The 26,746-nt window shown below is 48.5% G+C and overlaps 1 protein-coding gene across 1 annotated transcript in view; it reads right to left on the reverse strand.

Moving 5' to 3' along the window:
- The window catches only part of DNAH10 (dynein axonemal heavy chain 10), a 49,322-nt gene that overhangs the window by 4,383 nt on the left and 18,193 nt on the right, over positions 1–26,746 (reverse strand). Inside the window, exons 31-71 of the mRNA XM_081339166.1 lie at positions 26,206–26,340; positions 25,672–25,824; positions 25,370–25,558; positions 24,530–24,676; positions 23,729–23,920; positions 23,278–23,396; positions 22,514–22,672; positions 22,266–22,401; positions 21,995–22,114; positions 21,563–21,697; positions 20,711–20,927; positions 20,416–20,535; positions 19,464–19,609; positions 18,913–19,065; positions 18,398–18,658; positions 17,616–17,788; positions 16,588–16,681; positions 15,228–15,395; positions 14,744–14,932; positions 14,088–14,259; positions 13,302–13,505; positions 12,474–12,554; positions 11,914–12,111; positions 11,574–11,735; positions 10,963–11,137; positions 9,789–9,970; positions 9,545–9,681; positions 9,115–9,332; positions 8,545–8,766; positions 7,644–7,791; positions 7,162–7,441; positions 6,665–6,894; positions 5,212–5,485; positions 4,640–4,744; positions 3,753–3,907; positions 3,284–3,438; positions 3,004–3,187; positions 2,210–2,410; positions 1,666–1,875; positions 1,417–1,512; positions 661–832 (exon numbers count right to left, since the gene is read on the reverse strand). Coding sequence (XP_081195292.1) covers positions 661–832; positions 1,417–1,512; positions 1,666–1,875; positions 2,210–2,410; positions 3,004–3,187; positions 3,284–3,438; positions 3,753–3,907; positions 4,640–4,744; positions 5,212–5,485; positions 6,665–6,894; positions 7,162–7,441; positions 7,644–7,791; positions 8,545–8,766; positions 9,115–9,332; positions 9,545–9,681; positions 9,789–9,970; positions 10,963–11,137; positions 11,574–11,735; positions 11,914–12,111; positions 12,474–12,554; positions 13,302–13,505; positions 14,088–14,259; positions 14,744–14,932; positions 15,228–15,395; positions 16,588–16,681; positions 17,616–17,788; positions 18,398–18,658; positions 18,913–19,065; positions 19,464–19,609; positions 20,416–20,535; positions 20,711–20,927; positions 21,563–21,697; positions 21,995–22,114; positions 22,266–22,401; positions 22,514–22,672; positions 23,278–23,396; positions 23,729–23,920; positions 24,530–24,676; positions 25,370–25,558; positions 25,672–25,824; positions 26,206–26,340 — 6,967 coding nt within the window. The remainder of the gene's footprint in view (positions 1–660; positions 833–1,416; positions 1,513–1,665; positions 1,876–2,209; positions 2,411–3,003; positions 3,188–3,283; positions 3,439–3,752; positions 3,908–4,639; positions 4,745–5,211; positions 5,486–6,664; positions 6,895–7,161; positions 7,442–7,643; positions 7,792–8,544; positions 8,767–9,114; positions 9,333–9,544; positions 9,682–9,788; positions 9,971–10,962; positions 11,138–11,573; positions 11,736–11,913; positions 12,112–12,473; positions 12,555–13,301; positions 13,506–14,087; positions 14,260–14,743; positions 14,933–15,227; positions 15,396–16,587; positions 16,682–17,615; positions 17,789–18,397; positions 18,659–18,912; positions 19,066–19,463; positions 19,610–20,415; positions 20,536–20,710; positions 20,928–21,562; positions 21,698–21,994; positions 22,115–22,265; positions 22,402–22,513; positions 22,673–23,277; positions 23,397–23,728; positions 23,921–24,529; positions 24,677–25,369; positions 25,559–25,671; positions 25,825–26,205; positions 26,341–26,746) is intronic.

The raw sequence follows: 26,746 nt of genomic DNA on the forward strand, positions 1-26,746 counted from the left end.
TTCTTTTAATGTATGTAATCAAGAGACAGCCATGAAAGAAAACCAAGTCAGGGTCTACTGTAAAACAGGGATGTGCTACTGTTATCCGGAAGAGTGCTACGTTAAGGGTTGTTATTATTTGTACCCCAGATCTGTCAAACTTTTAAAACTAGGGGTGTCCAATCTTGGCAACTTTTAAAACTTGTGGACTTCAACTCCCAGAATTCCCCAGCCAGCATGGAGTTGAAATCCACAAGTCTTAAAAGTTGCCAAGTTTAAATACCCCTGCCTTAAAGGAGGAAAGACACGATGTGCAGTGTTTAAGAGAAATGAACTGCCTCAAACATCACACACTAAGATCTCCAAGCCAAATCAGGGCAGCAGGGCTGTGACTGTTCAGGTCCCATTGACATGAATGGGAACTGGGTTCTATGGGAGCCTTCGCCGATGGAGATTCTCAATCATCCAGGTCATGGTTGTCCCAAAGATGCTTTCCCGAAAGGCAACTCGACTTCCTTGGTTTCCCCCCCCCATTTGAAAACGTTTCCCTTCTCATCCAAGAAGCTTCTTCGGCATCCAAGCAGGAGAAAAGGCCAGAAACCCCCAACTAGAAGTTTGAAATCCGTCATGGAGGAAGCCATCAAGGATCTCGGGCACGTGGAGAGACAGCTGGCCCCTTACCCACATAATCGTCCTTCGATGTCCCTTCGGGGATTCGGTAGTCCACGTCGTCATTGTGGTAAAAGTGGAAGGGCTGGAAAGTATCAAAGATAAAGTCTCCCAGGTACTCATCCATGTAAATAGAAAGAATGCGCCGGTCGAAGCTGTCGATGGCTCTCCCGCCATACATCACCTGGAAATTTTGGAGCACGTCAAGGCTTTGTCACCATTTGAGATGAACGTTTCCCCGTACTATTTATTTATTTATTTTTAAAAAATGATTTTATTTATCAGATTTAGAAACTGCCCATGTCCCTCACAGAGGGACTCTGGACAGTGTACAAATATAATATCAAAAACATATAAAAACTGTATATAAAATTTAAAAAGAGGCAAAGATGGTTAAAATTCCACATTAAAAGTTAATTGAAAAGTGGAAGGGGGGGTCTTCACCACACTAGCCAGCCCCTTAGTATTATCCTAGCAGTCCTAAACCAATTTACAGGAAATCTTTGACCTACAACAGCAATTGGGTCTGGAATTTCTGTTACTAAGCAATGTGGTCGCAAAGCACGACCACAGCCTTGGCCAAAGTTGATGGGGAAGCCTGCAGGACGTTGCAAGTTCCAGACCCACAGATGGGGGAGAGTAATTTGCCCCCCAATAGTCAGAAGATGTAATACTGGGTCTTCTGGTTGAATATTGGCCAGTTTCATGGGATCATTTTTGAGCCCCACTGGTCACTGGCAGCAATAACTCTACCCCTTGTCTGCTCACCTCTCCAATGAGATACTTCAGGCTTCCCCAGGGAATTTTGTCGTCGTTTTGCTGGAAAGCTTTTGTCAAGTATGTGTTGAGGATCTCCATGCAGACCTGGTGGAATTGTGGAGTGAGTGGTAGGGAAAAAATTACATGATCATTGAAGCTTTCGCTTATCTTAGCCTTCCTAACTTTTTTTTTTGGAAGTCTTCCCAAATCAAAGAGGATCCTGACCACCCACTCCTGAGGAAGCCAAATGCCAATTACCTGGAAATCCGACTCGTTGAAATCGTAGGGCACGTTCCAACCGATCTTCCCAAACTTCCTCCTCTCCTGGACCACAGCATGGAAAAATGCTAAGACGAAGACCAAAGACTTGAAGGCTGGATGAGGACATTGGTCGAGTGCTTCGTGGGAGATTTTGAAGAAGGTCGCCCTCATGTTGAGCTTCAACCCATTGGGTGGTTCTGTGACAACCTAAGGTGGGGGAAAAATGAACCCAATTCTGATGGGTTGAGTCACCCAATGTCACCACTTTCTGATGCTCCTCTTCCTAAAGATGCTGTCTCCCGGGCTCCTCATCCGAAATGAAGCCCAGTGACACTGATCAACACTGTCACTCAGGAAGTTTGGGATGTTCTTCTCTTGTCAGATCATCTGCCCCAATGAAGTGATTTGATCTGATGTCTTTTTCAGGGCAGGACAAATGGGGGTGGCCATCAAAGGTTGGCCCACCATGCTCCGATGCCTTCCACTGGAAGAGCAAACCACCGCCGAGTGCATCAAAGGATCCCTTCTGGATGTCATTTACCTTAAGAGATTTTTGAAGGATCCCAATGGGAAACCCTTTGGTAGGGTCAGTGGTCAACCACAGTCGGAAATCTGGGTGAGGCTTCGTAATCCTTTCGAGGGCCTTCTCCAGGTCGATCAGCCACTTCACCAAGAGATGACAATTCTGCAACATGAGCCACTGCCCACGGGCCACAGCATTCTCCAGCAGCTGCAGTGCCACCTGGGAAGAGAACGAGATGGGGGCATGAATTGTCTTCATGGTTTGACCCAGAAGAGATCTTTAACCAAAGGAGTGTGGATCCATGCAGACATCCACCTGAAAGAAGGGCAATGGGAAGACACTGGATTCAATTTATGGATCTCTAAAGAACTCAGCACCATAAAGCACTTTCAGCTGACTACTCTTATCGCCAACACTTAATGTGTTGATCCACTAGGCGTGTGAGAGCAAGTGGTTGAGCTCAGGGTAAGAAATTCTCCAGCTACATCTAGCGTCTTCTGTTCAATGTTTTAAAACTTAAAAGCTGAATGACAGGTGAAGATTTTATAACTGAGCAAGAAGAAACCAAAAGAAGGATTCCTTGGGCTGACGGAAAGAAGCATAACAACTCTAAAATCAAATGAAGCATTTCTTCTCCATACTCAATAGACAGAGGTTGGGGAGCCAGAAAAAGTCCCCCGAGCCCCATCCCACATGTTGTAACTCATCAACATCTGGAGGACCCACAGGGTCTCCACTACTGATGGATAAAACAGAACTTCACAAGCCAAGGAGAGTAAGACCATCTACCAGAGCTTTCTGACCAAGCCTACCTTCTCCTGCCCCTGGCCCATCGCCAGGAATTTGAGCCGGTTCCCTCCAAAGCCTGTCCGATCGGCCAGTTTCATGAGGTCACTGGCGGGGTCAGAGCCAGGGCTCAGAATGAAGACAATGGGTGAATTAGGGGTGCTCTGCTCATAGATGGCTTCGAAGCTGATCACCGGAGGCTGGACATACCTGAGGGGGGGACGGGGAAGAAGAGAGAGGAGGACATCTGGTGGACCTGGAGCTCAAGATGTCCTACTGAAAGCCCTAGAAGAGGCACACACTTACTTCACACCCATTGTGAAAGTGACGTAGTCGGTCACAGCACGATAGACCCGATCCACTCGAAAGCAGCGTAAGAGGAGCAGCTTTTGGAAGTGGGTGAGGGTGTCTTTATAGTGCAAGGGAAAAGGCGTTTGCTCCAGAGCGTCGATGTCGTACCACTGAGAAGAAAGGGAGGGAGGGAAGAAGGTCAACGTGTAGACCAGGGGTAGGCAACCTTGGCTCTTTTATGACTCGTGGACCAACTCCCAGAATTCCTGAGCCGGAATTCTGGGAGTCCACGAGACATAAAAGAGCCAAGGTTGCCTACCCCTGGTGTAGACCAAGTCATCAGAGGCTCTCAATCTTGTATACCTCCCCTACTTTCCAAAGGCGGTTACATTTGCCTCTTTGATTCAACACCACCTTTTTAGGAAACCCACATCCCCTGGTTCAGGTTAAGAATGTCCAAAGACGCAAGGAGGAAGGTGCTCACGGCTTTCCAGTCGCTCAGTTTTTCTTCCAGGTCGTCTGGAAGAGAGCCAAATTTTTCTGGAAAGAGTTCGGCCACACGGATGATGTCTTCCCAGCCTTGATCGGCAAGCCAGAGACACGGCTTCTTCCGAGCGCTCTTCTCCAAGGATAGATTGCCTAGCAACAAGGGAAGGCACCTGGACCAGACTCTTTGCATGCAGAATTAATTTGCTGTAGGCTTTTAAGAAGACATCGGACAACCATTGGTCTGAAATGGTGTAGGGCATTGGTCCCCAACCTTTGCGGCTTGGCCCCACTGGGGGTGGGGTGGGGGAGAGAGGGGAACCAGACTGCGCAAGTGGCAGGCCGGCGTGTGCGCACGCCACAGCTCCACTCACACAAGAGAGAAGCCTTTGGGGGTCTCACTTGTGTGAGCGGGGCTGCGTGTGCATGCACACACCAACCCGCCACTCAGCCCGGTAGACCACAGCCTGGTCACGGGCCACGGTGCACAAGTTGGGGGACCCCGGTATAAGGTTTCCTGCTTGAGCAGGGGTTGGACTAGAGAACCTCCAAAGTCCTTTTCAATGCTGTTATTCTGTTGATGTCTAGTTTTTTTTTAAAAACAGGATCTGCTTTAAGGATTTATGTTTTTTTATGCAGCACTTTTGAGTTGGATTTCCTCCCCCCCCCCCGCCCCCGTTGGGATTCTGCTCCTTCATTTCTTTTTTAGGTCTACAGGATTCCACAGTGAGAGCGTATAAATTGAAAGCATAAATAAAGCCAGCGGTCCGGCTTTGAAGGGTAATAAAATCGGAGAGCCCAAAGCACCGCATAAACAAAGACAGCAGTGCCAGGCCCGGCTCTGAAAGTAGGTCTCGTTTGGAAGATGGAAAAGCACCGGGATACCTTTCAAAAAGAAATCCAGTTCTTCCTGGGGAACCCTGTGATCAGCCTGCTCGATCTTGATGGTCATGTTGAAGGAGAAAAGCAGCTTGTGTTTCTCAAACAGGCCTGGGAAAGAAAGCGTCACGGCCTCCGTTAGCAGAGGCAATTCTTTCCAAGGCTACATTGAATAAAACAGGACCAAATGGGCAAATCCCCCCCCCTTGTTCCAAAACTAGAAATACTCCTTGAGGAGACAACTGCACAATGGTTTTCTCGCGATGGTCCTCACTTAAGAGCATCCAGTTTGACCAAGAATGACCGCCTTCTTCCCTCCTAAGCTCCCTCCAGCCACACTGCAGAAAGCCTTCAGGAAGCCATCGAGTAAGGTGAATTTCCGCTACTGAACTAAAGCCCTAAAAACTCCTCTCGTTGCCAGAAAACAGGTTGGCTCTTGTGGCCTCGAACCCTCCGTCTATGGTGAAACACAACAGCAACAGCATCTCTCCTACGTGGCACGTGGTCTCTCTCTCTCTCTCTCTCTCTCTCAAAACCTTGCACGTGGCCTCATCCGCCAAGGGAAGGCCCCGACTAACCTGTGCAGCCATAGTTGTAAATATTAAACGTCAAGGTGTCCATGATGTTGCGCAACCTCTTGGCCAGGATGGTGTCGGGCATAGATTTCCGGAGCGAGAGACCAAAGACGTCCAAGAAGGCAGACAGGGAGTACTGATACATGGTGTTGACCAGGGCCATTTCGGACAGCACGAAAAACAAAATGGCCCCTCTCTTGGCCGCAGGGCGGTAGCCATCTCGCAGCTTGTCGATGTCAATGGCTGTTTTCTCGGCCAACTTGAGCTTCTCGGAGACCTAGGTTGCCCAAGGAAACGACTCCCATTTAGAGGCAGGAGCTGCAGCGTTGGATACTTAACGCACAAAGAAAGATGGGACACTTCAACCCTCCCAAAATAAGCTGTCTTTTGATAAATTTCCATTTAAGTCTTTATTCTATGGTTTATGTTCCATCCCAATAATTAATATTCAAAGATCACAGATCCTTTCCATCACCTGGAAGCAGCAAAACACCCCCAGGAAAGAAAAAAACATTTTAAACACTGAAAACGTGCAGCAGCCGTTTAAAGCAGTGAGTGAACGATTCCAGAAACTCAGGGCCTCCCCAACCTTCTGACATTCGTTAGCAAAGAAAGGAGACAGGTCTTCTTGGATGAGAAGAGGAAGTTTAGGAATCGGCCAGATTATCCCACCATCTAGCCAAGAAAACTCTCTCCTGATCTGACCGTATCAAGACCCGTAGATTTCCCCTTTGTGAGAGAGGCAGAAGGAGAACCCGCTGGTTTGGGAAGAGGAGCTGCTCCTTGACGGCCAGATGGCCACCATCTCTTTCAAGGAAGTCCACCATGTACTGCTGACAAAGATCAGCCTGTAAGGTCAGTCTGAAAGGGGTAGGAAGGAAGCTCCTTGGGGTAACGTGTTGCTAAAGCCAGGGCGATGGTGTCGTGATTCAGCGTCAGCTGAGTCTGATGATTCTGAAGAGGAGGAGGAGAGGTTGGGAGAGCCTTTGGTATCAGAGGGAGGCTCTGACGCACTGCAGGACTCTCAGCCTGGCCCCTCCCGTCATGTTCCTCCTCAGACTCAGCCGTGTGAGCATGAGGGATTGGATGTAGACGATTCACAGCGAGATTTATTCAGGGACGCTAGGAGCCGGAGGCAATCCAGCAGAGCAGAACAGAGGAAGGCAATGAGGCAACTCGGGAGAAGGCAATGAGAAGCCACGCCTTGGGACTGCTGATAAAAGGGGAAGGTGTGGGAGGTGCTGGTTGCTGAAGGCAACCGTTTGAAGATCTTCTGCTAGAGTCCTGGTCTGTTATTCCTGTTTAACTCTTGTTTGAACTTTTGGTTTAACTCTTGTTTGAACTCTTTGTAAATAAATTTGGTTGGGTTTCTTCCAGCCTGTTGACTATAAAAAGGGCTTGTCCCTGATATTCAAACAGGGCCGGTCGTAGGCTGGAACAGAACAGATGGTCTTACCTCATTAGCTTTGGCCTTTGTCTCTTCCAGGGTGTGGACCAGGTCCACGTTGTCCAACATGTTGCCCGTGGAAGTCGCCAATTCGCGGAGAAGGGAGTCCTCCAGGTCTTTCAGCAAATTTTTGTTCTCACTGGTTTCTTGGATGAGATGTTCCCGCTGCTCTTCCAGTTCACGTCTCTCAAACCCCACAATCACGCTAAGCAGCTGGTCTTCCAAACCTTTCAAGGTCACTGGGGAAAGAGGGGTGAAGGAACGGAGGAGACGGATAAGCATTCCACAGTTTCAAATTTGGGCGATTCCCATCACTGTGATAGTAAGGGATCGAATTGGCGTTGCATCCATTCATGGCGGTTATGGTTGACTGACTCCTTCAGAAAAGGAGGAGGAGGAGGAGGAGAAAGAGAAAGACAAAAAGGAGAGGAGGAGGAGGAGGAGGAAAGGAAGAAGGAGAGGAGGAGGAAGAGGAGGTGGTCAACCTGCTAGGGAGAATGGCTGACCTGTGTAGTTGATGACCATGGCTTTGCCAAAGACCGATGGTGAATATTTAGGATTAGCCAGCTTGGTGTTCAAGTAGAGCTTGAAATTGGGATCGTAGTCAACCTCTTTGTCCCCAAGAATAATAAAGGTCCGTCCCTGGGCACTTTTGATGTTTTTGTCCAAGACGTTATCAATGACCGGGTCAATATATTCATCCACATCATGGAACAAGAAAGGGTTCCCGTATTTTATGGCCATCTCCAGTTGCTTAAGGAAATCCGGATCGTTGAACGAAGCCATCTGAGAGAGGAGGCAACACCCCAAAGTCAACCTGCCCAATCTGCTGCTGGGGGGGGGGGAGGGTGTCATCCCTTTCACTCCCTAGCCCACCTTTGACCTCATCTACTGAAGTCTCCTCATTAACACACCGGGCAAAACTGAATGAAATCTGAACGTCTCCACACCCTTCCACTCTGGCCAGTTTTTGACCAGAGATTCTCACCCTCAGATTGTTTTTCTCTTCTTTCCTCTTGATCCAATTTAAAGCTTGCTGCTGGGGGTCAATGCACAAAGGGAACCGGCTGGCTCGGGTGGTCAGGATCCCGTTATGAACAGAGAGTTCGTCTGGGGGCAGACCTTGAGAGCCCCAGCTGGAAGGAAAACAAGGGTGGGGGCAAAGAGGGATGTCAGTCAGGCGAAAGAGCCCTTTTTTCTTCCATGGACTTCTGATGCAAAAGCCGGTTTGGTCTAGTGGTTAAGGCCTAGAGCTAGAAAGAGATGGGAGATGGTGAGTTCTAGTCTCACCTCAGCCATGAAAGCCAGCTGGGTGACCTTGGGCCAGTGACCAGGAGGCAGTAAGTTCTAGTCCCGCCTTAGGCATGAAACCCAGCTGGGTGATTTTGGGCCAATCACCAGGAGACGGCGAGTTCTAGTCCCGCCTTAGGCATGAAACCGAGCTGGGTGACTTTGGGCCAATCACCAGGAGACGGCGAGTTCTAGTCCTACCTTAACTATGAAAGCTGGCTGAGTGACACTGGGCCAGTCCCTCTCTCTCAGCCCAATCCACTTCACAGGGTTGTGTTGTGGGGAAAACAGGAAGAGGAAGGCGTGTTGGGTATTTGCTGCCTTGAGTAACTTATAAAAATAATGAAGGCAGGATACAAACACGACAAACCAACCAATACAATCAACCATTTCCTGAAAAGCTTCAGAAGTTATGCAGAGGTTGGAAATGACCGCTGCGTCGCATCTACTTGGCGCAAGGATACCACAAGGGTATGGAAGCAGGTTAAAGCTGGGCTGATGGGTCCACCAACAGGGGCAAGAACCAGCTCTACAAACGGCCCGTGACCAAATGACAGGGATTCCAAAAAGAAATGAAAAAAAAAAGGACCAGGGCATACCGACTTATCTCGACGTCGTCGGTCAGGAGGTTTTCCAGACGGAAGGGCTGGCTGAGTGGGATCTCCCGGGATAAGATATCTGACTGCCACACCCCCTGGATCATCTCGTCCCTGAATTCCCAGGTGAAGGCTCCTTCGTAGCTCAGGAAAGCAGCGCACAACAGGCAATCTCCCAGCAACTTCACCTGCTTCTTCTTGAGCTCCTCCAGGTCGTTCAGCCACCTGGTGGAAAGCCGAAGAAGCCCTCAGCCCTCCGGCCCATCGGTAGTTGGCCGTTGGTCAGGAGGTGAATCTCAGAAGGAGTCGACCTGAAGCTTGGGAGGTCCTCCACCATCACCCAGGGAAGAAGGAGCAGTAGAAAGAGGGCTACTCAAGAGTGGCCCAAAGAGCCCACTGCTTGTAGAAATATGGGCCTGGCCAGGATGAGGCTGTCCTCCTAGGAGGTTGACTTGAAAATTCCAGTCCTGCCTGGACGCAGCTGGAGCTAAAACTTTCATCTCCCCTTCTGCAATTCCTAGATCCCCCCGTTGGCTCCCTAACCCAAGCCCAAGAGAATGCGGCATCCCTTGCCTGATATTTTCCGATCCCAAGCCAGAGATCAGTTTGTCCGCGGCAATCAGCCGGCGCTCCATAATCTCCGCTTCCTCCTGGAGCTGCTGCTTCTCCCTGATGGCGGCCTCGTACTTCTCCCCCAGGGCTCTCAGCTCGCTCTGGATGGCCGCCAGCTCCGCCTGGATCTTCTCCAGTTCCCGCTTGCTTAAGAAGAAGTTCCGCTCCAGTCTGGCCACCTGGGCAGGAAGGGAGAAGAAGGAAGCTCAGCAGATGTCAAGGCTGGAGGCCTTCAGGTCGTGAACCGCTTCTGGAAAACGGCCGAAGGTGGTGCACGCCTTGGTTGCATCCCAGCCCAGCTGAGGCCTCCAGAAAGTAAGAGTTTTCAGAGAAGAACAGGCTGGATCCTCCTTCTCTCCATTGTTGTTTTTTCCCCCCCACCCTATCCTACCTTCTCTCGCTTGGGTTTGATGTCTTTGGCCACATCACAGTAACTCATGACGGCGTCCACAAACTTCAGCATCCCCAAGCCAGCCCGGCTGACCACCTCCATTTCCTCAAAGGTGGTGTTTAAAGTCTTCAGCAACCCTTCCAGGAGGGAAGTGTCTCCGTTAGTGCCCGGGCCACCTAGCGTCACAATCGTGTCCTTGGATTGGAAAAGGACACACTGGGGGTGTAACCCGAGGGCCATTTACCTCGGACTGATTTCACTTGGGCCTGCGTGATCGAATCGAAGTCAATCTCCATGAGGGAACGCAAGAAGTTGGCCTCTGACATCATCCCTTTGGCCGTCTTCCAGTTGAGCTCCTTGTAGCCGCGCATGATGAGGATGCATTCGCAGACCGTCTGGACCTGCTTGGGAGGCTTTGCGAAAGATCTAAAGAGGGGAGATAGAAATGGAGAGCCCTCCGTATTGTCTCAAAAACTCTTCCCTTTTGAGTTGCGTTGCCTGGGTGTTCAGAGCTGGAGAACTATACCTTAGAGCAGGGGTAGGTAACCTTGGCTCTTTTATGACTCGTGGACTTTAACTCCCAGAATTCCTGAGCCAGCCATGCTGAGGGGAAAGGGAGAGGTTTCCAAGCTGAGCCATGCTGGCTCAGGAATTCTGGGAGTTGAAGTCTACAAGTCATGAAGGAGCCATAGTTCCCCCATGCTGGCTGAGGAATTCTGGGAGTTGAAGTCCACAAGTCATAAAAGAGCCAAGGTTGCCTACCCCTGCCCTAGAGCTATGGTTCTCAATCTTTTCTTCACCACGGCCCTCTTTCAAAGACCTTTTGTGGCCACGGACCACGGCCACAGACCCCCCAAGACTTAACTCAAGATAGAAATCATAACATTTCTTCAGTCCTTCATGGACCCCCTATGACATCCCGGCCCACCCAGGGGTCCGTGGACCACGGATTGAGACCTTCTGCCCTAGAGTGTCTATGGAGATTCTGAATCATCCAGGTCAGCGCTGTCCCCAAGGTGCTTTTCCAAAAGGCGACCGGACTTGATCGGGGTTTTTTTTCCCCCTCCTTGAAAACGTTTCGCTTCTCATCCGAGAAGCTTCCTCCGTTCTGAAAGAACGGTGGGGAATCCAGCATCCTTCGGTTAGAACGGAAGAGAAGCGAAATGCTTTCAAGGAAAACCCTCCCAAGAAAGTCCAGTTGCCTTTTGGAAAAGCAACTTTGGGACACAGCCTAGCGCGGGGAGAGAAGAGAGGGGGGAGAAATTGTAAAAGAGAAGGAACACAAGAGACTTGACCCCTATTTGTTTTCCTTCCCACAAAACGGGAGGATACCTGAGCCAAACTGTGACTTGGGACACCACCAGTGTTTTTATGCTCAGGGGTGCCACCGCTTTGACATGTCTCTGTGGTTGACCTACCTGATCTCCGTCACATCGGATTTATCCAGCTTCTGCAGCTCCAGTTTGGCAGCCTCTAAGATCGGCATGGCTTCTGCCAGGGCGGTCTCGGCTTCCCGCTTCTCCACCGCTATCACTTTGTTCTGCTCTTCGATCTCCATGGCTTTTTCTACCGCCAGCTTTTTCTTCTCCTCGGCTAAGGGAAAAAAAAAATGAGCTCCTGGCAAAGGGGCTGCTTTAATTCCTTTGGAGGTAGATCGGATGCCGGTTGACAAAAATTGTTTTTAGGAAGAGGAGCAAGGGCAGCAAGGGACGGGATCACCGGTGGAGGGATCCATCCTTGGCCTGGAGATTTGAAATTGGAGGGATTGTGCAAGTTCAAGGAAGCAGAGAAGGAAAACTGAGAAATATTTGTGGAATCTGGCCTATAAGACATCCTTTCACTAGAGTTTGGACGCAATTCTCTTTTCCTACGTTCCACCCTGAGCTGCAAATAATTCTTGGTAATTTTGGTGACACAGTGCTACTGGAAATCCCCACCCACTTTTAACTGCATTCGTTTCACAGCCTCTCCAGGAAAATAACAAGTTTAGTAACATTCACAGCTGGACGAGGCAAGGTGGAAAACTTGCCTATGGCCGTGTTTGTGGCGATCTCTTGAAGGAGCGCCTCGCAGGCAGCCGATTTCTCCGCCAGCACGATCTTCTGCTCGGCCAGCTTGAGGTTGAGCTCATCCAGTTGAATTGTGGCCTCTTTCAGTTTATCCAAGCCGCCATCCAGACGCTTGCACTGCGCTGGAAAGAACAGAGAAGAATGCTTGGTGGGGGAGCGTTCTCAGCCCTCGCCAGCCCTCTCTTTCAAGGGCCCAGAGAATCCCAGCTGGGTCTGCTGCTCACACCCCCACCCCACCCTGGCCCAACGTCCAGCTTCCCTCAAGAATCGATTGGGAAGCGTACGAAGCCCTCCTCTTACCCAAAATGTAATTATTCTTGTCCTCCAGCAGCTTGGTGTAGGTGTTGATGAAATCCAGGTAATTCTTGGGCGTGACGTAATTGCTCCTCCTGAGCTTCTGCAGGAACTTTTTGCTGTAGACGCCAACCGAACCATGGACCATGACAATGTGGGCGATCAGTTCCTCGGTGTGCTCCGAAGGGATGAGCGGGTTGCTTCCTAAGGCCAAGAAACGAGGGGGTCAGTGGAGAAGAATCGAATGGCCTCCGAATGGCCTCCCGGGGGGTCGATACAGGCCGTCCTCGACGTACAACCACAATGGAGCCCAACTTTGCTGCTACTAAGGGCCACATTTCCCTTAGTGAATGGCTGGCTGGGGAATTCTGAGAGTTGAAGTCCACCCGTCTTAAAGCTGGCAAGGTTGAGAAAGACTGTTCTAGGAAGGAGAAGCGGGAGAAGAAATCTTGCAGGGCAGAACATGTCTCTGCCTTAAAGCACACCCACTGGATGTGTGTGAGTGGTGTGTGTGTGTGTGTGTGTGTGTGTGTGTGTGTGTGTGATAATACGAAGCTCTCTCTCACCCAAAAAGAACTTTGCAACGGCATACAGAGCTTGAGGCGGCCAGGGCAGGAACCAATCGATGCCAGTGTTGTTGACAAGACCTTCAGAGAAAAGGATGAGCAGTTAAAGGAAGAAACCAAAGACCTGATCAAAGTAGAGCCTTCTCTGAGGGGGGGTCCTCGGTGGTCTCTGAGCCTGGTTGTTTCCTTGCAGACATCTCATGACCCAACTAGGTAACATCATCGGCCTCCTTACCAGCACTGATGATGTTACCTAGCTGGGTCATGAAACGTCTGCAAGGAAACGACCAAGCTCAAAAAGCATCCTCACAGTCCTCCTCCTCCCACTGATGATGTTCCCTAGTTGGGTCGTGAAACGTCTGCAAGGAAACGACCAAGCTCAAAAAGCATCCTCGCAGTCCTCCTCCTCCCACTGATGATGTTCCCTAGTTGGGTCGTGAAATGTCTGCAAGGAAATGACCAAGCTCAAAAAGCATCCTCGCAGTCCTCCTCCTCCCACTGATGATGTTCCCTAGTTGGGTCGTGAAATCTCCGCAAGAAAACCGAGCTCAGAGAGCACCAAGGACTCCACAGTCATCGTTCTCCTCCTCCTCCTCCTCCTCCATCTCCTCCTCCTCACGATGTTCCCTAGTTAGGGTCATGAAACGTCTGCAAGAACACCACCAAGCTCAGAGAGCACCCAGGGTCCCTCCTTTCAACCCTGAGTTTTGAATATTCTCCTTTATGGAGATCCTTGTTCTACAGGCCACCTGCTCTTTTGCCCTGCCCCTCCATGACCTGGCTGGGTCATTTCAACCTCGTTGGGAAGAGCTGCCCTTTGGAGGGTACCTGGAAAATTTCGGCAGCGAGTTCTCAAGGTCTCCCCCACCGGGGACATCCCAAGGACAATGTGGAGGTTGTTGGCGCTCTTGTTAACAAAGTACTGCCAGACGCTCTCCTTGGCTGGGGCGATGCCCGTTTTCATGGCCTCCTGGGTAATTTGACTTAAGATGTTGTCCCGTTCGTCATCGGCGAACAAGGCTGGAACGATGCCTGTGAAGCACCGGAGGAACAAGAAGGCAAGGTGAGCCAGCGGAAATGGGGATGTCGCCACACCCAGAGGGAAGGTGGACCTTGAAGAAGAGGAAACAGGGTGGTTGGGTGGTCTCCTACTGCTAATTCAAGGGAGTAATCCATTGTTTTCTGGAGGTCCCAAAGGTTCTGAAGAAGCTCCTTGGATGAGAAGTGAAGCACTTTCAAAGCAAAACAACAACGACAACAACAACCAAGCCCGGTTGCCTTTTGGAAAAGCACCTTCGGGACAACCATGACCTGGATGTTGGAGAATCTCTACAAACATTCGTTTTCTGGAGGGGTGAATGGGGCAGGAACTCATCCTACTGATTGCCAAACGTCTTCCCACTTTTTAAAAATAACTTTCTCTGCACCCAGAGGTTGAGAACAGAAGACAGGACAAGTTAACATTTCACTTGGGGAACATTTACAGGGAGAAATCAGTACTTTTATAAATGAACAGCCAGGGATATCGTCTCTATCAAAGCCTAGGAAGACGACGTCAGACGCAAAGCATCTAGGAGGGTTGGTACATGAAAACACAGCGTGCTTTCCAAATACCTGAGGTTAACATGTTGTTGATGAGCTCCAAAAATCCTTCTTCTGCCACGTGGGCATCCGTAAATAGGAAGACGATGACCTTATTCTCAATCCCGAGTCTTGTGTAGAGAACCTTGAGGTCTTCCCGTAAATTATTTTCGCCGTATCCTCGACTGAGAACTATTTCGAAGACCTAAAAAAGGTGAAGGATCCATCCGTCTTTTTTCACTAAGGATTAGGGTTACATTTTACTAAGGCCTCTCATTTGGATGTAAAGGTCTCCTTCTGCGTTATTGTGTCTTTTAATTTATGTAGTCCTTTATTGAATTTATGTCTCTCCAACTAGCTTTAAATCAGTTTTTCCAAGCCTAAGAAGAACTGGCAATTTTCACATCTGACAAGTCGACAAAGTAGGCGAAGGCCTCGACATGAAACTGGGGGGTGGAGTCCAAAGTCCACTCTACTGTCAAAATCTCACTTTTTTTTTAAGGGGGTCCCGCTTATCATCTTGAGGTTTTAGGGCCTCCCTGGAAGCAAAGAAGGCAGCCCAGGCCTGCAAGAATTTGAACTACCTGATGAACAGGATCAAATGGGATTCCAAACCTTGTGTTAAAAGTTGCCAAGGTTGAAAAATACTGGGCGACAACCAAGTTTTTCGACGGATCTGTATGGCTTACCTCACATCCCGCGGTGTAGGCTGCCAATCTCGCCAAGGACTGCTTTCCGGAGCCCCCGACTCCGACCAGCAGCGCGTGGCCACGGTCCATCCGAATGATACGATGAACCCGGGTCAAGTGCTCCAGAGCGTCATCGAACAGCACAAGGTTCATCTTTGTGTTAACTTCGTTGTATTCTTCCAAAATCTCCTGCGAGGAAAAAGCCAAACAAAAACGAAGGCTTGGGGGATGTAGCTGCAGGTTAAAAACCTGAGGTGCGGGATGACAAAGGAGGAAATCTCCAAATTGGAGGCGTGGAAGAGAGAGAAAGTCTGGAGTTACATACAAACTAGCTGCAAATCTCTTTAACAACATAAAAACTACGCATGCAAACCAGGGCACGGAGAAGGGAAGAGTCCCCAGTTAGATTTGGTTTTAACATTATTTCAACCTTCCAAGGTGGAAAAAAAATACCTTTTTCCTCCTGGAGTTGGAAGTTTCATACCTGGAAGAGAGCTTTGGCTGCGTCATAGTCTTGGATATCTTCGTAAATGCGAGGCTCCCCCTCATTCAAGGCCGTTCGGAAATCTCCAAACAGGATAGGGTCCCTGAGTGCATTTTCGGCAGCATCTTTGAAATTCGCTTCCAGCAGGCCTTGTATGAGGCCTTGGACCTTGGAGAGTTCCAGAAAAACCAGCGATCAATGTCAAAATTATTAACAGGCATCACTGGAAATCGCCAGCCCCAGAGTTATCAATACATCCCAGAATTAGCAGCCCCACAGAGGAGAATATTTTTTTTTTTGAACAAGCTGGCCTGGCCTGATGAGGGGACTGGGGGGGGATTGTTATTGTCATTTTATTGGGGTTTTAAGATGTATTTTTAGTATATGGGCATGTATTTAATCTATTTTTAACTTTTGTAATCCTGTATTTTTATTCTTGCCCTGTACACCGCCCTGAGTCCTTCGGGAGAAGGGCGGTATAGAAATATTATTAAATTAAATTAAATTAAATTAAATTTGTAGCTCAGGGTTGAATGGTGGGGGTCCTTCGTGCTTTCTGAGCTTGTCTTCTTGCGGACGTTTCACTGCCCAGCTAGGTAACATCATCAGCGCTACAAGGGAGTGGGATCTGCAGGCACATAAGCAGAGCCCACTCCCTTCTAGCGCTGATGATGTACCCTAGCTCAGGGGTAGGCAACCTCGGCTCTTTTATGACTCATGGACTTCAACTCCCAGAATTCCTGAGTCAGCTATGCTAACTCAGGAATTCTGGGAGTTGAAGTCCATGAGTCATAAAAGAGCCGAGGTTGCCTACCCCTGCCCTAGCTGGATCGTGAAGTGTCTGCAAGAAAATAACCAAGCTCAGACAGCACCACGCAGGCCAACAATCCATAACCCTGGAATTAACAAGTCGCACCCCACAATTTCTAACACACATCTGTGTAAAACTCTTAGTTAGGGCTGAGAAGCCAGAAGCAGAGTGTTCCGCTGGCCTAAAGGATCACATCTGCACTTGATGACTGAAGCGGACTGAAACCCCAGAGATGATTTTGCAGGTTCTCTGCATCCAAACAAGACAAGCGATAAGACTCCGGGATTTCTCCCGCCTGGATCTTCGTTGGACTTTGCGAGAGCTGCAATTCCCAAGCGGCTAGGGTAGGAAATAGGAAGGCAGGCTGAGGAAACGGGGCCTGATGGGAAAAGGCAGCCTTGGGGGAGGATGGATCCAAAAATTGAGTCCAACTAAGGATTTGTCTGTCAGAAAAGGTCCGCTCAGATCCTGCCTTCGAAAAAGACCTTGAGAATGTGAGCTCCCGAACCAGCCAAATGGAATTAGGAGTTTTCACAGAGGGGAACCTACCAGAGCTTTATCTGCCTTATTGATCAGCCGGTCGTGGAAAACCCGTAGGCATTCGTTCCTCCACACTCTCACCATCTGGGCCACTGTCTGGAATCTATGTCAAAGCAGTCAGATCAGCCAGCAGGAACACAGAGAGGCCAGGTCCCATGAATGATAATAATAATAATAATAATAATAATAATAATAATAATAATAATAATAATAATAATAATAATAATAATAATAATAAATTGTGCAGAATACATCAAGAAATTGCAGCGTCCTGCAATAACTCCAGCAAAGCTACAAAAAAACTATGCTACTCGGAACACCTTACATTTTAAGGAGATACCTGGTTGATACCTAGGATGCTGGCAGCAGCCCGTGTCAACCATCAGCGCCAGTCAGTTTGAGTGTTCAGTTGACTGAGTTTCATGTTTTATGAATAAAAGTTTAATAATAATAATAATAACAACGACGACAGCAAAAACAACCTTCAAAAGACTCTTGGTGGCTATAATAAAACTTCCATTTTTCTCCTTACACACTAATATTAAAATGATTACACTTAAAACCACCACGGAGACCAGGATTTTTGTGGCTCAGCAAGGGGGATGTTCCGCGAGTGGCCTGATTTTATGACCTTTTTTTTTGCCACACTGGTTAAGGGATTCTTATCATTGTGATAAGAGAACTTAGAACTTAAGGTTAAGCGCCTAGTCCTTATTGTTCCTCTTCTTCAGTTCTGCTCATGTGACCGTGGGGATGCTGCGACGGTGGTTAACTGCAAAAGTCCTAAGTCCCTTTTTTCATGATGATGATGATAACTTTATTGTCACTTTGAATGTACACCAATCGGCGTACATCAAAATGAAATTTTGTTGCATCCAGCTCTCAAAGGGTCACCACCTCCCGCTCAAATTTCACATTGTCCATTTTAGTCTCTAGGGAGTGAACGATGGCAAACAGGACAGATGGAAATGGGGCTCCATCAAGCTGAACGAACGGCTGTCAGTCAAGGACTGCCTGCGTGGCTGCGACACACTCACCGTTCTGGGACTGTCTGAACCAGCCCGTTGTAAACCCTGGAGAGGTCCCGCAGATTAAAAATATAGTGGAACTTCGATGGCGTCGGCGGTAAGTCGTGGACGATGCTTTCGTAGAGGGCCAAAGTGCAGGAGGTGATTCTGTCTGCAATGGCAGCGACGGAGTCGTCGAAGGCCTGCCGATAGAAAGGGGGAGGAGAGACCTTGTCATTAAAAAAAAAGAGAGAAAAACGTTGCCATTTTTGTGGTCTCTTTTTCCTTGCCGTCCTTTTTTTCCTTTCCCTCTGCTTAATACAGGTACTCCTCGGCTTACAGCGACCATTCAAAGTTGCAACGGCACCGAAGCAAGTGACTTACCGCCAGTTGTCTCACAGTTACGACCTTTGCAGCATTCCCCGTGATCACGCCATCAAAATTCAGGTGGCTTGGCCACTGGTTCACACTTACGACCGTTGCCGTGTCCCAAAGTCACAGGAGCCTCTTTTGAGACCTTCTCAAAAGCAAAGTCAGCGGGGAAGCCGGATTCTCTCAACAACGGGGTTACTAACTGATCAACTGCGGGGATTCACAACTTCACAACTGTGAGGCGCGACAAGTTGTAAAAATGGGGCCAAACTGACTTCACAGTGGAAATTTGGGGGCTCCGTTGTAACCGTAAGTCAAGGACTACCTGTAATCGGATCTAGACTACTTAAATCCCCCTCCCTCCCTCTCCTTCTCTCTCCCCTCCTCTCTCTCTCTCTCTCCCCTTCTCTCTCTCTCTCTCTCTCTGTAGTCCAACTTACCGCCAGGTGCCCTTTCAAAATGGAGGCGTAAATCAAATGCAGGGAGACTTCCGAAGGGAAGGGCACGTTGAACACGCTGAAGAGGGAAATGAAGCGGGGGTCCACCTCGTTGCGGCCACCCCCGGCTTTGCCCATGGCGGCAATGAACCCCAAGTCGCGGAGATATTTGCAGTTCATCTCCTTGCCCCGGTCGTACAAGGCGCCTTTCTCCAGCAGCAGTTTCAACAAAGCGATGGGCTGCTGAGTGCCGTATTCGTCCACCTTTGGAGCACGTGTGGAAACGGAAGGGGGAAAGAAAGGGGCTGAGAGGCTGGGGGTGGGGTAGGAAAAGCCAGCCTGGTCTGCAGATGGCTTTAGAAGCGTAAAATGTAGAAGGGGGGTGTCAATGGGCATTGATTTGCCAGGCCTAGCAGAACCACCATGGATCATTTTTGAGGACCGAATGCTCAAGGTTTGGTGATGTTCTCCCCCCCCTCCCCTTTTCTGCCTATCTTGTAATTCCCTTGAGGCCTTACCCGAGGCATGTTCATATCATCCATAAAGACCAGGAGTCTTTTTCCCATGGGCGGCCCGTACGTTTCTTTCGTCCGCTTCTCCACGTTGGCTTCCAGGTTCCTCTGAATGTCCATGGAAGTGGTGCGAGAGGAGAAGTTGATGACCAACAACACCTGGGTGGGGCAGAGCCAAAGTTTTTACCGGAAATAAAAAGCTCCACGAGGGAGGCAAGCTGGTGTGGTCTGGTGGTGTGGTGAAATGTGGCCTGGATTCCCAAGAGAGGGAGGGGCTGCGTTGCGGAGAGAGTGAAGTTTAGATGGTCTGGTTGGGGGGAGGAGGAGAATTTAGACGGCTCCTCCCTAGAAATTCTCAGAGTAGATCTAGAGGGATGATGCAAATAGTCTGCTTTCTGTCTGGAAAGATTTCTGCCTATAGGTGAGGAGCCGTAAAGGACGTCATTGCTCAGATATGATGTGTCTGGGGACCTGACAGTAGAGGAGCAGCCAGGACACGGAAGGACAGCCCAAAGGACAGCAGGACGGATTCACAATCCAGAACACAACAGCCTTACATTTGTGTCTGGGTTCAGCTTCCTGAGCAGGTTCTGGGTCGTTGCCGTTTTGGAGGTCCCCGACTCTCCCACCAGGACCACTGGATGCTTGATCTTCACCATCTTCTCCAGGAGCCAAGTGGTCCGCGTCGTGTCCACCGTTGGGACTGAAGGAAGAACCGTGGAAGGGAGCATCCATCAGAACCATCGGGAGCCCCAAGCAATTTCACAGAGAGGGTCTCCAACTGACCCTTTTAGTACAGAGGGGTCCCCACCCCCTCACCACTCAAGCCCTGGGCATGTTCTAGGCGTCTCTTCTGAAAACGCCACTAATTTCTAACATTCATGGAAACCAAGCAGATAGGGTGAAATGCCGTTTAGGAGGGTAATCGTATTACAGATCAGGTGTATTTAAGTTTAATTTACGTTTTTTCCTGACCCCATTTTTTTCACTGAAAATCCAGCTCTTGCTATATTTATTCAAGGTCAAAATGGCACTTAGCCCTATTCTAACAACCTGTGGAATCTGAGAAGGATAGAAAGTCTAGTCGTTGATCCAGTGATTTAAGGCGCCAGGGTAAAATATCAGAGTACCGTTAGTTCTAGTCCTGTCTTAGGCGTACAAACTGGGTGGGTGGCTTTGGGCCAATGACCAGGAGACGGTGAGTTCTAATCCCACTGTATTCTTGAAAGCCAGTTGGGTGACTTTGGGCCAGTCCCTCTGTCTCCCAGCCCAACCCACCTCACAGGGTTGTTGTTGTGGGGAAAACAGGTGGAGGAAGATGAGTTGGATATGTTTGCTCCCTTGTGGTATTTGTAAAAATAATAAAAAGGGGAGGGGGATGCAAATAAATAAAGAATGCCTGAAAATATATTACTTTGGCAAGCAGTCATTCAATTGTAACGCTCGAGCTTTGACTCGTTAACTGGTGCGTCTCCTAACCCAACGGTGCTGAGTTTAATTCACCCTTACCTAGGATGTCGATAAATCTCACTTCAGGAGAGTGGTGGTACTGAGGAACCAGGCTGCTCCACGGCACCCACCTTTTTGTACGCCCCTCAAAGTGGAAATCGTACAAGGTGGGGAGCTGCCCTGTGGGAGAGAGAGCAATTGGGACATCTGAGAATGATGGCGGTGGAAGGAAAACATCTTGAGATGGTCTTCTGGAGCGACTGGGAAACAGGGCTGAGGTTCCCTCAGCTTCCCTCACTGCAACTGGGAAGAAGGACAGGCCTTCTTCTGACATCTCAGACCAACCGTGACCAACCTGGCAACTCTCCTGGTTTTGCTAAAGTCATCTCGTCGTTGACGGTTGACATGGAAGAGATGCGTTTAATGAAGTCATCAAATTTGCCCCGTCCCGCTTCCAGGAGACACGCTCCTAGAGAGCAATAAAGGGCTTCCAGGAAGTAGCATTCAAGCACTTCGGGGTCCTCCATTTCTGCCTCGATCAGAGCATCTAGCATCATGCTCAGCTGAGTCACCTGTGGGATGGAACACCACAGCTGAAAATAGCCGCGGTCGGCTGGCCATTAAAAGCATACCCAGTCCTTTTCCTGGGTCTAAAGAAGGATGCGAGAGAAGGGAGGTGTGAATCACTTCATTAGCAGTAAATGAGAAAATAGGAGGGCCCAAACATCCTACTAAACCCTTTTCAACTTCACATGGAAAGTGGTGCGATCACCCAGGGAAGGAGCTAAATCCCCCCCCTATACTCCTGTAGCTGAATGATGGACGATCCAAGATCTTTCTTCCCACCTCTGGAATTCTGAAGCTAAAGCAGAAATAGGGAGGAAAGCTTGAAAAGAGGTCCAAAAGAGCCTCGTTTATTCACAAATAAAGAATTGTAGATTAGTATTTCTCACGTGTCCCAATCTTGCAGGATTCTAGACGGGGCCAGCTGCAAATTCTTCTCACTCTTATGGCCAAATTCTGCTCGTTAGTAAAATAGCCAGAGGACAATGAACACAAATTGTCCGTTTTTGTGTTTGTTAAGTGCAACGTTATTAAAGTAATGGGAAAACAAGAAGAAATAAAACACAGCCTGGATTGAGAACTGATCACAGACTCAATGTTTTTCTCCTTTAATGGAAACAAAAATCAGATATATTTTTTTTACCATGTTCAGATCCGTCTGTGGGACAATCATCTTCAATTTTTCTCCTTGCCGGCCATCCACAATCCCTTCGACAATCATTTCGATCAAGAAAGGCACATATTTGTCAAAGAGTCTGTCCAACAGTTGTTTCTCTTGCTGGGGAAAAAAAAAGTTGTTCTAAATTAGAAGAACGGGTCCTCCCAATTCTTCTTTCTCCTCTTGGGAACATCACCTTGAGCACTGATTTGGGAGAACATCACAAAAGGCCACAATTCTTGGAATGAACCAAAGCTTGACCTGGAATCTTATGAGATGCAAGAGCTATCATACTGTACGACCCATGCACACATTTCTCAACTGGCTTCACTTATGCTTGTCGAGACACACGGAAGAATCCATCATCAGTCGCGGTCTTCAGAAGAAGTTCCAGTTCCACCGATAGTTGTTATTTACCTTGCTCCTTTCTTTTGTCCATTTGTCCCAATAAGGTCTGTATCTCAAATTCTTTGGGTCTACAAAGACCATCCCGCAACGTGACACGGTGGCTGGTGAAGCATATTGTAGGTCTCCAACCTACGTATAAAGAAGGTTACAAGAAGCTTGTAACTGGTGGTTGCTACAGGAGCGTCCTGTTGGGTTGAAGGAGGCAGGGTTGGAAGTGGGTGGGTTCCTCCCAAAGAAAGGAGGAAGCTCAAAATCACTGGCTTCCGGGGACAAGTCTTACCTCAAACAAAAGGGCACAATGGGCTTGAAGGCGGATCCGCTCCCCGTTCGCCAGAGTCAACAGCTTGTTATCGTCCATCACAGAATTCATGTTTTCCACCCAGAGAGCATCTACGTCGCCATCAAATAATATGTATCTGTGCGGCCAGATTGGGAAAAAAAAATTGGAAGGAATGGTCAAGGAATCCAAAGATTTCCCAGCTGGAAAAAACAAAAACAAAACCATGAATCTAGGATCCCAGCCTTTACCGTCTCTCTTTTTTGTCAGTGGGTTTGTTGATTTCCCTGAAGATGTTGGACAAAACTCCGTCGGTCCAGTCTCGTGTGGTGGGATCTAGGATGCCGTACAACTCAATCACGCTCATGGCTTTGGGGTTCAGGATATGTAGCTTGGTCAGCAGGCCTAATCTGATTACGAACAGCAGAACTGGATCAATAACATTCCGGCGGGGACTACCAGACAGGCTCGGATGTGTAATCCTGTCAGAGGTGCCAACTCAGAACAAAGCTCATGCTAATACAGCGCTCCATTTCCCACAGTGGCTAACAAAGGCCTCCACAAAATTCACAGGGATGAAGACCAAGAAATCACCCTGCTATTGATAATGCAGCTGACATTCGGCGATATTTCTGAACTTCTGGATTACTGTAACTCAGAAACAGATTTTCCATGACTTTGTAGGTACGGCTAAATTCACTACGACCCCACTCACATTGGCTCCAGGAAACAATGGAGCAATGGCTGAAGAAAGAGCAATCACCATCCCTGATTGTCAGGCTCCAAAAACCAACAAAGGTACGTTGAGACTCTTCTAAGCAGCTTCCTTTATCTTGCCCAACTCAAGCAGGTTACTTGCACCATAAAACATACTGTATACTCTGGGAACTATCAGGAAGGAGCTGTCTTCACCCCCTTTCTCTCACACAGACTATACTGAGTTGCCTCTTACTCTCAGCCCCTCCCACCTGGCAATCCAGACCACATTCCACCACACTGATTGAGTTGTGCTTACTTTGTCTGAGCATGACACAAGGTGTTGATGACCACAGACTTGCCTCCTCCGGTTGGCCCTACCACCATTGTGGTATGTCGTGTTAGCATTGTTTCATACATTTGGACCACTTTGTCCACCTGAGGGAGGGGGGAAAAAACCCAATGGCGGTCATCTTGACTGGAGTTATAAACCTCACTTCATGGAATTGACATTCATTGATCATTTAAATCAGGGGTCCCCAACCTTGGCAACTGTAAGACTTATGGATTTCAACTCCCAACTGGCTGAGGAATTCTGGGAGTTGAAGTCCACAAGTCTTATACTTGCCAAAGTTGGAGACCCCTAATCTAAATGGCCATCTTCCCAGTTTCAGACAACTACATTATGGCTCGATGAGGTTTTCCAGACAAACTTCATGGAAGCCAAAGGATTTGTCTATATTTTGAGTTTTATGACTTTCATTCAGTACCTGAATAGGTAGAACCATGTAGCCTTCTTCAGCCAGCACCTGCTCCACCGCATCGTTGAATTTGGGATAGCGGACTCGGGGACAATCCAATCCAGGAAAGAGATCAGAGATCAAGCCAAGGAAAAGAGGAACATCTTCAAAGACAAATTTGGGCAGGTTCATATCTCTGAGGGCTCTCATGAGGACCACGTCCTAGAGGGGATATTGAACCCCAAAGAAATATTAAAAATGTTGGTCAGCAAAGTTGACTTCCTCGAATAGACCCTCCCCATTAAATGGACCCCGCCAAAAAGCGAGGCCTCCCACAGCATTCCCAATTAGCAAAATTCATCTCAAGATTACCACTGGGGTTAAAACTTAATGAAATCAGCATGCTTCTTGAAAGGCCATTTAATTATACCGATTGACACTTAATTAATTTGTAGAACTAAAGGAATCCTAGCCAAGGACTAGGATTTGGTCTTGGTGAATAAAGAGGATGACGGAGATGGAGGTCAACTTTGCTGGAGTAAGGAAAGCACTTGAAATATCACGAAGGTTAGGTTAAAGTAGCGTTCTGGTCCTGTTTCAAAGCCATTGGTCAGGGTGGCTTGGGATCTAATTTCTGGGTGATTTTTACGGTAAGTCTTTTCTCTCCATATGTTCAGACAGGCAAGAAATGCCGCTCTGGGCAAGCTGTTCTGCTCCCTGGATCCAAATCTGTGCACGTGATACGGAGGACCAAAAGCTCACACTGCTGGTTTTCAAGGTGTCACAAATCTCTCGGTTGTTCCACCTGTCAAAGACCGGAAATAAGTTTACCTCAGGGAGATCTGAAGATCCTCTTTTCAGCTCACCGGCCATGACCAGGACAGACTTCAGAGCCCGAAGGCCAAAATCGTAGTGATGCTGTTTAGAAAGCTGTTCTCTTGCCAACTTGTAGAGCACAGTCATCTTCTTGGCTAGGACCTATTGGACGTTTACCTTAATTTAATATTTTATTTCCTATATCGTATTGTTCACATATCATATATATTTAATATTTTATCTCCTATATCGTATTGTTCACATATTATACACAAACACACACACATACATATATATATGCATATCACAACAGTTCATCTAGTGACCATTCCAAATTAACAACGGCACTGAATAATGTGACTCGTGACCGTTTTTCACCCTTACAACCGTTGCATTGCAGCATCTTCATGGTCACCGGAGCAAAATTGAGACGCTTGGCAACTGATTCATATTTATGACGGCTGCGCTGTCCCTGGGGGTCATGCGATCCCCTTTTGCGACCTTCCGACCGGCCAAGTCAAAGGGGAAGCCAGATTCACTTAACAACCGCGTTGTTAACAACTGCAGTGCCTCGCTTCACAATTGTGGCGAGAAAGAGTTGAAAAACGGGGCAAAATTTTCCTTTAAAAATCCCCCCCTTTAAAAATCCTTTTTAAAGGAAAATTGTACCTTAAAACTTTTCAATAAAAAAAAAAAAGAAAAACGGGGCAAAACTCACTCAGCCAATGTCTTCCCTTAGCCACAGGAATTTTGGGGTTTGGAGGTGGTCGTACCTCGAGGGCCGCCTGTACTTTTTGCGTTGATTCAGATCCTCCAGGCGAAGACCCGGCCCGTTGCAATGACCCCATGACCCACCTTTGCCAGGAGGAATCCCTCGGAGAACAGCATGATCTCACAGATTTGCTGCAGGTCGGGGACGATGACCACCACCGGCCTGAACAAGGCCTTTACGGATTCAGGAAGCTCCGTTCGGCCGGCGTAGCCAGGGTTCATGGTGATGAAAATGCCCATCCGAGGATCCAGAGCGATTTCTTGCCCTTCAAACTGAAAGGTTAAACCTCAGCCCGGGGTCCCAAAGGCCCCGGACCTGGGTGGGCGTTAGGGAGCCAGAATTCACGCGGGAGATTTGTTTTTTTGTTTTCATTTTCCTCTTTTACCTGGAACGTTTTCAGCTGGTTCATGAGGGCGTTTCGGATGGTCTGAATCTGGGAGGAGATGACCGAGAGGACGGAAGCGTCGATCCGGTTGAATTCATCAAAGCAACCCCAGGCTCCACACTGGGCGAGGCCAGAGAAGATTTTACCCACGGCCTACGGAAGAGGGCAAGGGGCTTGAGAAGAGATGCGCACGGAGACTCTCAGCATTGCCCCAAAGGTGCTTTTGCAAAAAGAGCAACTGGGCTGTTTCTTTTTTTCTCAAAAACGTTTCGCTTCTCGTCTAAGAAAGGTCTTCGGTTCTAACCGAACGGTGGGGAATTCAGGATTCTTCGGACAGAACTGAACTGAAGAAGCCTCTTGGGCGAGAGGTGAAATGTCTTCAAGGCAAGAGAAAAGAGAGTCCAGGTGTCTTTTGGAAAAGCACCCTCTGGGTTGAGAGGGGTGGGATGGTTGCACTCTTGATTTCAGGCGGGCCAGCAGACGGAATTCTCGCGGCCACAGTGGAGAAGATGGAGAAGAAGGGGAACTTCTGACCTTGAAGTCCATGCCTTCTCCACAGTTGGTGACCACGCAAAGCAAGCCCAACGCTTTCGCGAGATCCTTCGTCGTCTCGGTCTTCCCGGTGCCTGCCGGTCCAGCCGGAGCCCCGCCCAGGTACATGGACAAGGCCTTTGGAGGGAAAGAAGTTTAAAAAAACAAAAAAAAAATGCTAGGGTGATGGATACCGATTGTTTCTCAATATTACTTGGCTCCTGATCCAGGAAGCAATTACTGATTCATTGTTGGGTTGTTGCTCCTGCCCTCACAAAGATTCAGATCGCCCCCAACTTTGCAAGCCTTAAACACTGGCTTTTCTCCCAACCTCCGGGACAAGTTGGTAGGGCGCCCACCGGATGTGTATCGCCGTTTTTAACGACAATTGTTTCCCTCCTGTCAAGCGAGGTTCTTTCTGGTTTCCTATGGTTTTGAGTATTGGGCTGGTTTTCATTTTTAACCAAACTCAATTCGTGAGACGCCGTACCGATCAGAACGGTAAATAAGGAGAAGAAGAGGAAGAGGAAGAGGAAGAAGAAGA

The sequence above is a fragment of the Vipera berus genome (assembly GCF_964194415.1).
Source record: "Vipera berus genome assembly, chromosome: 14".
NCBI lineage: Eukaryota > Metazoa > Chordata > Lepidosauria > Squamata > Viperidae > Vipera > Vipera berus.